At 40.3% G+C, this 9800-nt stretch overlaps 1 protein-coding gene across 1 annotated transcript in view; it reads right to left on the reverse strand.

The window, feature by feature from the left end:
* ITFG1 (integrin alpha FG-GAP repeat containing 1) overlaps window positions 1-9800 on the reverse strand; it is a 202474-nt gene that overhangs the window by 126502 nt on the left and 66172 nt on the right. The window contains exon 7 of the mRNA XM_012554181.2: window positions 4756-4817. Within this exon, the coding sequence (XP_012409635.1) occupies window positions 4756-4817 (62 nt within the window). The remainder of the gene's footprint in view (window positions 1-4755; window positions 4818-9800) is intronic.

Here is a 9800-nt window from a genome sequence, read left to right on the forward strand (position 1 = left end):
CCCCTCTGCTCTTTCTCATTCCCGGGAATGTCTTCAGTCTCACGGCCCCCTCTGCTCTGACCTAGTATCTAAAATTACATCAGATACGTTGCATCAAGTGCTTTTGGATTTTAGAAAGATCACAGCATTGGGCACAGAGAGGACACGATGTTTTGTGAATGAATGGTAAAAAATCTTCCTTAAAATCTATCAGCCTCATGTGAGATAAACCTGAATATCAACCCATTATACCGACTCGACTCAACTACGCACCAAAGGTCAGTGAAATCTGGTAAGGACTTTTGAAACATAAACTTATCTAGAAACGTTTCTAGATACAGCCTCATGATACATCTCCATTAAGAAATGCTGAGTACCTGTCACGTGACAGGCCCCCATGGATAAGACTCCACGTTCACAGCGAACATGAAGAGAAAAAGTACAATATGCTGTTCTCATGACTGAGAAAGATAATACGTCCTGTCACAGTGAGAGCACGTAGGACATACTGTGTGTATGACAGAAATGCAGGAAGGGACAGTACTTTATTTACACGAATTTAATTTCCCATTATCATTATTTGCTCTTTACTTGGCAGTACAAACCTATATAACTTAATTTCCATTCATATTAGTCGTATTTACATATTATTTGACAAACGTGACTCAGCAAACTGCATGATCATGTTATTATTCTCATTAGATAACACATTTTAATATGGATCATGACTACTTATTTTCAAAGATGAAGCTGGTATGTAGCTACTGAACGTAGGAAAGACAAACATGTAATCAATACTCTTTCATTCTGAACAAGTACTGAGAGAGCAGAACAGCCTAGTGGAAAGACCACTAGATTTAGAGTTAGACGATATGGGTTCAGTCCTGTTCTCGTTGATGAGCTGTGTCACTTTGGGGCAGCCACTGACTGCTCTGGTCATGGTCTTCCCAGTGTCAGAAGAAGGTAATCTTCCTGCCAACTTATAGGGTTCTTGAGAGGATAACATGGAATGATACATAGGACAGTGTCCTGCAAAATGTAAAGTATCAGGCACCTAAAAGGTATTTTTATAAAGGCTGTCCTGTGCTCATGAGCTGCAAGCACTGTTTTCCTGGGATGCTATAGGGGACTCACCCACTCCACTGCCTGCCCTTCTCTTTCCCATGCTATTCTTAGTGGGCTTCGTTGTTTCCCTGCAATCCAGAGCTGGGCCAGCTTGCCAGGAGTTCTACTGAAGCTACGTCCTTACTTTGTCTTCTACTTGGTTTCTGGAATTATTGTGTCATGACTTAGGGTAGAAGTTGTAGAGGCAGACTTCCTACTTCCACTCCTAGCTTCACTGTTTGCTAGCCTGAGCCCTGAATTAACTTAGTTCTACTTTAAGCATCAGTTGACTGATCACTGCACCTCCAGATGAAAAAACTGCCTTTTTACAAGGTTTTTTACAATGTTTTTATGGGGATTAAAAATTCATATAAAATGCTTAGCACAGAGCCCAGAACACAGGATATATTCAGTTAACATTAGTTACTAGGAGTAGGAGGAGAATTATCAATACTGCTAGTTCTGCCACCACAACCGCCACACCCACCGACGCAGCTACCGGACCACGCGGACAGCAGAGACGTTTTGCCGTTTTCTGCTCGATTTGCAACCACCAGTGCTAGGCTGCAGCAAGCCTCCTTTCCTGGATGACTGTCTGCGCGCTGGCACGCTTGTTTTAAGATTTAATGTTAAAACCACCATCTTTATAATGTTAAAAAGGAATCAGAAAATACGTGATGCTTCTCATGTGACCCTATCTTTATTCACATACAGCAGTCATTCTCAACTGCTTTTATCCGCAGGGGACGTTTGGAAATGTCTGCAGACATTTTTTGATTGTCACGACTCGGGGTGGGGAGGCACTACTAACATCTCGTGGGTGAGGGCAGCAGAAATACCGAACAACAACCTACAGTGCACAGGACAGTCCCCAAAAAAGTATTATCTGGCCCAAAAAGTCAATAGCGCCAAGGTTGAGAAACTCTGACATAAAGGGCGGTGGGTGTTGTCCAAGGGTCTGGCTTTGACATTTTTCTCTTAACTTTTCCCAACTTCATGATACTTACCTACCGTCTCCCTTGAGTGCTAGTCCTACATTTCTTACCACTTCATTGACATGTTCCTTATCTACAATATATGTCATTTTTCCTGCCCAAAATTATGTTTCTGGTCACCAGCACAAAATCCAAGTTACCCTCGGTTAACTGTCTTCCTGTCTTCCATGTCTACCCCTTCTTGTCCATTCCTAACATCTTACTCCTTTAATCGTTCACATCTTTCCTAGATTATTATAAATTCCCTGAAGTTATCGCCCCACCTCCAGATTTTCCATGGCAATCTATCTGATACGCAGCAGCCAGGTTAACTGCAATAATGAAGGTTCTGTTCACCTCACTCTCAGTCCTTTCATAGATTCTGAACAGGTTTTTTAAAAGATCATATGACTTAGTTTAGAAGTCAAGACCTTTGCTGATCTTGTCTGAACTAATCTTTCTACCTTACCTTCCACTGTCTCTTTCATGCTCTGGCCAAAACCGGCCCATTTCTACTCTCTGACTACGTCCCGTGTTTCCCACTGCACCTCCTTGCCCACTTCTTTCTTACGTCCAGCCACCAAAACCATACTCATCTGTGCAAGCCATTTCAAATGCTGCATCTTTCTGGAAGCCCTTCTGATAATCCTGGGTAGATCAGACAGAAACAACTGCTGTCTCTTTTAACTTACACAGCATGAGGTTTGTACCGGTTAGTCTGGTTTTATTGTGTGTGTGGTTATTATTTTTTGGGGGGGAGGGTGTCAATTACTGGTAGTATGTTATTGCAAAGTGTATTGCTCATCTCTACTTAAAAAAATCCTCCAGTTTTTGTAAACCATGCTTTATCTGGACTAGTTAATTTTGAGTCTACATTCTCCTCAACTTGTATTAATGACTTACTCATCGTCAACATGGTATCTCACTGACCCCGCTATTTGCAGAAGAACAAGCCTTAGTCCCTACTGTCCAATAGCCAATTTATTAATTTCTTTAAAGAAAACAATAATGAAGGAAAAAAAAATCCCAATCAAAATCTCTGCTCTCCTACTGAGTTGATTCACTTTATTACATTTAAACCAGCCTAGGCTGAGAGGACATTTTATACTTAAAGAGTGTGTCTTAATTTTATTTGCACATTTTACTTATTTGTAATGAGGCCTTCTCCCTCCAGATGGGCACATGTTAATCAAATACATCTTACATTTTATAATACCCCAATATTCACTTGAGGTGGGAACAAAAGGCCATCTGTAAACAAAATGACATCCCCTAGAAGTGGGAGACTTAAGTTCTAGCAATCATTAAGAATATTCTGTCATCAGAAAAAATATATATAATTTATAAAATATAAAGCGATACATTAAACAAAGACAAATATTTCTGGTTTAGGTATCTTTTTCCTCGCCTCATTATAAAAAATACCAAATTCCTTAGTTTAAAAGTAGATAGTAGTAGCTAGAAGACTTGATCTTCTCTAAACAAAGCCCCTCCCCCATCCTAGCTTCCCACACAAAGTCTGAGTCATGACCAACATCATATATTCATTACTAACCATGCTATAAGAGATAGCTGATAATGAATCTCCCTCCATAGGCTTGTGCTTTCGATTTTTACATCTTCAGTTTACTTTTCACCAGTATTTAAATAAAAACCTATAAAAGGCTATGGCTTGATTTGGGTTGAATAAAAGGCAGTCAAGAGCAAATTGATGGGAAATCAAGAAGAACTCTAAGATTAAAACTTGGTAACTGCCTACTGTGTGTCGGGCATTTTACACACATTGTTTCATTTAATCTTCAAAAACACTGTACAAAGCAGAGATTCTTACACCCATTTTCCAGATGAGGAACCCACCCACCCACCGCTGTCAAGTCGATTCCGAGTCACAGTCACCCCATGGGGCTTCCAAGGCTATAAATCTTTCCAGAAGCAGACTGTCACATCTTTCTCCTGCGGAGCCACTGGTAGTTTCCAACTGCTGACCTTTAGTTAGCAGTCAATCGCTTTAACCACTGCACCACCAGGGCTCCTTCCAGATGAGGAAAGTGAGGTTTAATACTTGAAAGACACTTGAACGATGTCACGGAGCCAGCCAAGTTTGCCTGGTCTCAAATCCTGCCTAGTACGCAGCCTGAGACCCAACTTTAAGATTCTCCGTTAATTACTCTCGCATGTAATCTATGTCAAGCTAAAAAGAAAAGAAAACCATGACATCAACTGGGAAATCTCCTACTCCCAATTAAAAAAAAATTACTGGGAGAGACTCCTTAACCTTGGTCAGCCTGGCAGTGCGCCTGGTGTCTGTCAGTCTTATTTCTTTAAATAAGCCTGAAGGCAAGGAAGAGAAATTAGTCTTTTAAAATGCTTTTCCTTCATAAACCATCATGCTGACAAATTAAATGACAGTAACCTCCGTCGCCAGCTGACAGCCTAGCAGGGGCCCTGCTGACATGTGCATTAGGGCAGATGGATTGGTGTAACTGGCAGTCTTGCCTAAAACCTGCAGAGGAACTGATGCTGAATCAATCATTTCCTTCAGCAACAGTCGGCAACTGGAATGCAGCAATGCAACCAAAGGCTCTTATTTATTGTTGAAACCAAGAGACCACGTGATTACTTCGATTTTATTTTCTGAAACTGTGTGCTTTCACAAAAAGTCATCTTTTAAAAATGCTTCAAAGAGAAGATTTCTTACCAAATTTTTCCATATCTCAAACTGGGAGCTACCAGAGGCAGACAGTGTAGTGAGGAGTAAATCTAGAAGGAAATAAGAGAATTTTAAGTTTTGTAGTCATTCTGATGTGCACAATTAAAAACAGCAAGAAACGCAATACATAAAATAATTATTAACACAGTTCTAATTAATATATTTTAGATTACATTTTAACAGGCTTGATCCATCAAAGAAAAGACAGCAGAGGATCCTGTATCAATACAATTAAGGAAACTGCATGTAAGGGGATTATCTGGTATTAGTCCTTCAAAACATTCCTTATTTTCAAGAACAGGGATGCGTTTACTTTTTTATCTTTCACATTATCGTTCCAGGGTGTAAGATGGAATATATTTTTTAAAAAGATACTCTGATCATAGTGATATTTTTCTTTCGTACCCTAAAAGCAAAACTTGTATATATATAATAGTCAGGTTTCAGAATCAATTTACAGTATTATAGTATCCAAAATCTTTACCATTCATGTTAAACGAGCAATATATTTTAAAATTTGAATAACATAATTGTCTTCATGATAAATTCCAACTAAAGAAAGATTTATTGGGGAATCCAAGAATTTTAATAAAGTTTCTTTGAAAAACAATAGGTGACAGTTAAATCACCATCCTATTAATGCAAAGGCCCACTGAACTGCAGGGGCATTTATTATAATGTTTGCAAAATGGTAATTTTATTTAGTGAATATGTAAAGTCTTAAAATGATGGGTTGACTCATAGGAACATTAAAATGGCATTAATCTTTTATGCTTTAAAAATGGAAATTATTCAGGGTGATGCGAAGACCGTAACTAGTTTAAAGAAAAGGTTGGTTTTTTTCTCCCCTACATTAAACATGTTTAGAAAACCATCATTCATATTTTAATGTGTCTTCTGTAAAGGATTCATATGAACTAAACGAAGCTAACTCATGTGATAATTATAATAATAAAGATTTTCACAGACTCCCCAGAAAGCCAAGTAATTTGTTCACTTTTACAATGAAAACCCCCTACTCCTGGTAAGAGGAGTCATTCTTTATGTCAACATAGCAATTGCCTCTGCATTTGTTTTCACCACAGTGAAGACGCTTTGCTTATGGATATAGAATTAGAGTCTTATATGAAGATGATTTCTTTACCCAGTCATATAAATACACTTCCAGCTAAGTGTTTGCTTCCATACTCACCTATGGAAAGTTCCAAACGACATCTGAGGTTTGTGTGATGATGTACTTACTGCTAACACTCTCTCCCTCTCCATGTATTCTGCACACTGCTCTCAGTATGATTTAAAAAAAAAAAAAAATCCAAATGTGGTATCATTCCTTCTCTTCCAGAGTGTCAGGCAAGCTCTTAGCCTGTCGTGTGAAGGCCTCCCTATCGCCGCTTCCAGGCTCACTGCCCACTGCTCCCTTACAAGCAGCTTGTGCTCCAGACAAAGTAGCCACCTGGTTTTATCTGCCTCTGTACATGTCGCTCCCGCTCTCTGCAGTGCCCTTCTACCTCACAGCCATCCGGTGAATGGACTCTTCAAAATAAACTCAAACGTCCCTTAGGTAGAGCTTTCCCTCCATTATAATTCCACGGTGATATCTGTTTTAGTGGTTATTACTATGTACCATGATATTCTGGTTTCACACCTGGCTTTCCTGAGATTCTTGAGAGCAGAAGTTATGTCTAATTGATTTTTATATCCCCGTGATTTCGATTCCAGGTGCTTGGAAATTGCATATGTTTAAATGATTGTTGAATAACTATGGCACGGGCTACATGCATATTGTGGTTCTTGCAAATTTGCCTGGACTGTCTAAAAACAGTTCTCTATTTCGTCTTTAAATGGAAAGTCTTGAAAAAAAAAAAAGAATAGTCTTATGTTAAAGTTAATGTAAAATGTATGTTTTATGTAAAATTTCATCAAAAGTATGACTAGCCACAGTGACTACTGTACTAAGAATGCTTAAAAGCCGTTACATTTTTATGTTATCTGCAGATGTGGATAATCAGTGAAAGAAAGTGACGAGGTACCAGTAGCCACAGAGACTTCTAAGAATCACTAAGGGCGGAGTGTCAATACAACCTCTGAGCTACTGAAAGAATCCAAATCCACCAGGGGCAACCATGCGAGTACATAATAAAGCACAGGTGAATGTTTTCAAAGTGAAAACGGCAAACTGCTGAAACTCCAACTCACTGGGGAACACAGGAGGCGTATCTTTCCGATAAGGGAGCAAAGGCTCAATGCCTTACGCTAGTTAGCTTGACGGGACTGGAGACCTATTCTGTTACCACACAGGGTAAAGCAGGGATACTTAGAAGGAGTGGTGATGGATACCAGCAATCCAGCTCCACTCCTAGAAAAACAACACAAAACGTCTTTTTCTACTGGTGATGTACAGTCTCCATACATTTGCATGAAAGGTAATAAATTATGAACTTCCTATTGTTTCATGCATATTTAGAAGAGTTAAGAACTGTAACGCCTTCTTTCTATTCTCATAGCTTTATTAGCTGTTTATTAAGAGACTATGAAAAATAGTAAAGCTAGATAAGGGACTGGAAGTACCTTGTAAACAGATTTTAAAAAGCCCCATGTTCACTATTCAATTATGTAAAGAGGTTATAGAAAAATAAATAATTATATGAAGAAATAAAAATAGAGACAATTATTAACAATTCAATTATGAAGAATCACGCCTCAATGAAATGAGAAGGAAATAACTGCTAGAAAGACATTTTAGTAAACAAAGCAATAAAGTTCTCACCCTCCCACACTGCTAAGAGTAATTTACACAGTAAAATGAAAGCAGATGTGCTCAGTGAAGTGTAATGAAGGCTGAGATATGTCACTAAGCTCTCTTTAGAAATGAAGGACTTACTCCCTCGGCTGCTGGAAACAGTGCTGGTAGACATTCTCAGTGGTCAGCCCTCTTAGGAACAGCTCTGGCAGTAAAGAGCTACCTTGCCAAAGGTCTTGCCTCTTTCTGGGCTGGCTAGCATCCAGTAACAGGACAATTTAGAGACATAAAGACCAAACCCTTTCACAACTCAGGACAACTCTGTAGGGCCAGTCCACATTCACAGCTTCCCAGGGTCACCAGCAAGGCTTTTGTTGACACCGCATCACAAACCCAACGGTGATTCCTTCCCTTCCACGGTGCTGACAACAGGCACATTCCCTAAGAAGTTTCCTGCACACCAGTCTCCATCTCAGATCATCTCATCTCTCACCTAGGAAACACAATCTACAAGAATTGACACCAAAAGTGACCTGAGATTGGTGAAGGGAAAGACAACACACAACATAGGCAAAGTCAGCACACCTTGACCATGGCAAAGCCACAGAAGCTTCCCAGACACATCCAAACACCCTGAGGGTCTGAGTTACTGGGGCTGAGGACCACGGTCTCGGGAGACTTCCAGGTCAATTGGCATAACATAGTTCATGAAGAAAATGTTCTACATCCTACTTTGGTGAGCAGCGTCTAGGGTCTTAGAAGCTTGTGAGCGGCCATCTAAAATACTTCTATTGGTCTCATCCCGTCTAGAGCAAAGGAGAATGAAGAAAACCAAAGACACAAGGAAAACAGTAGTCGCAAGGACTAATGGACCACAGGAACCACAGCCTCCACCAGCCTGAGCCCAGAAGAACTAGATGGTGCCCGGTTACCACCACCAACCGCTCTGACAGGGATCACAATAGAGGGTCCCAGACAGAGCGAGAGAAAAAGGTAGAACAAAATTCAAATTCACACAAAAAAGACCAGACTTACTGGTCTGATAGAGACTGGAGGAACCCCCAAGACTATGGCCCCCAGATACCTTGCTAACTAGAACTGAAGCCACTCCCAAAGTTCACCTTTCAGCCAAAGATTAGACAGACCTATAAAACAAAAATAGCACATGCGGAGAACATGCTTCTAAGTTCAATCAAGTATATGAGACCAAATGGACAACACCTGCCCAAAAGCAAAGCCGAGAAGGCAGGAACGGACAGGAAAACTGGACAAATGGACAAGGAGAACCCAGGGTGGAAAAGGGAAGGGGGGAGAGTGCTGACACACTGCAGGGATAGGAACCAACGTCTTGAAAAAAGCTGTATGTAAATTTTTGAATGAGAAACTAATTTGGGCTATAAACTTTCACCTAAAACACACACACACACACACACACACACACACAAGTGATGTTAGAAAGCAGACATTAAGATGAGGTTTTGGAGTTGGATTACCTAACAAGGGACTGGCAATAAGAATACCGTACTGGTGGTAAGTGGAGCACAGATAGCCCTGCAATTGCTAAAACTTTCACTGGTGCTGTACTGGGATAGTATTTTGGTGGAAGGCAATGCACTTGTGGGTGTGTTATTTCAGGCTTTTGAGAAAAATATGCGGTAAATATTAACTATAAGGACAGAGGAATTAGATGGCTATTGCTAAGCTCAATTGAAAAAATGCAGGAACAAGAAAAATGCTGAATGTAATTAATCAGAAATTAAAAGCTAAGTGTGAAAGCCAGAGGACCTCCTGGGTAGCATATAGAGAGAATCATCTCCTGCAACAGGAGGGCAGAGAAAGCTCAGGACCAAGACCAGGACTTTAATGGCAAGATTAGAAGTTCCCAGGAAGGTTAAATTTTCAGCCTAAGAAGGTCTACCATGCTAAGGTTAGGACCCTAGTTGATTACAGAATGATAACTTGACCCACAGGACAGGAGCATCTGGGTTGATGAAGCTGAAAATCGTAAATCCCCAGATTCACTTGAACTTTTAGAGCTTGCAGAAGTGGGTCATTCTTCACTGTTAAAAGCTAGCATTATCCCCAGTTATCCCCCTACCCCTACTCTCCAGGTCTGCCCCACCTTCTCTCCTGGCCATCAGGCCAAGAAGTGGGGTTAAGTTACAAGATAACCTGACTAGGGATAATGGTCATGTAAGGGAAGGAAGGGACTATACTTCCAGGAAATCCAGGACTGAGCTAACATGTACAGGCAGGAGCCAGGACTATGTACTAAGAGTGCTTGATCAAGGTT

The sequence above is a fragment of the Trichechus manatus genome, unplaced genomic scaffold (assembly GCF_000243295.1).
Source record: "Trichechus manatus latirostris isolate Lorelei unplaced genomic scaffold, TriManLat1.0 scaffold00014, whole genome shotgun sequence".
Taxonomy (NCBI): domain Eukaryota; kingdom Metazoa; phylum Chordata; class Mammalia; order Sirenia; family Trichechidae; genus Trichechus; species Trichechus manatus.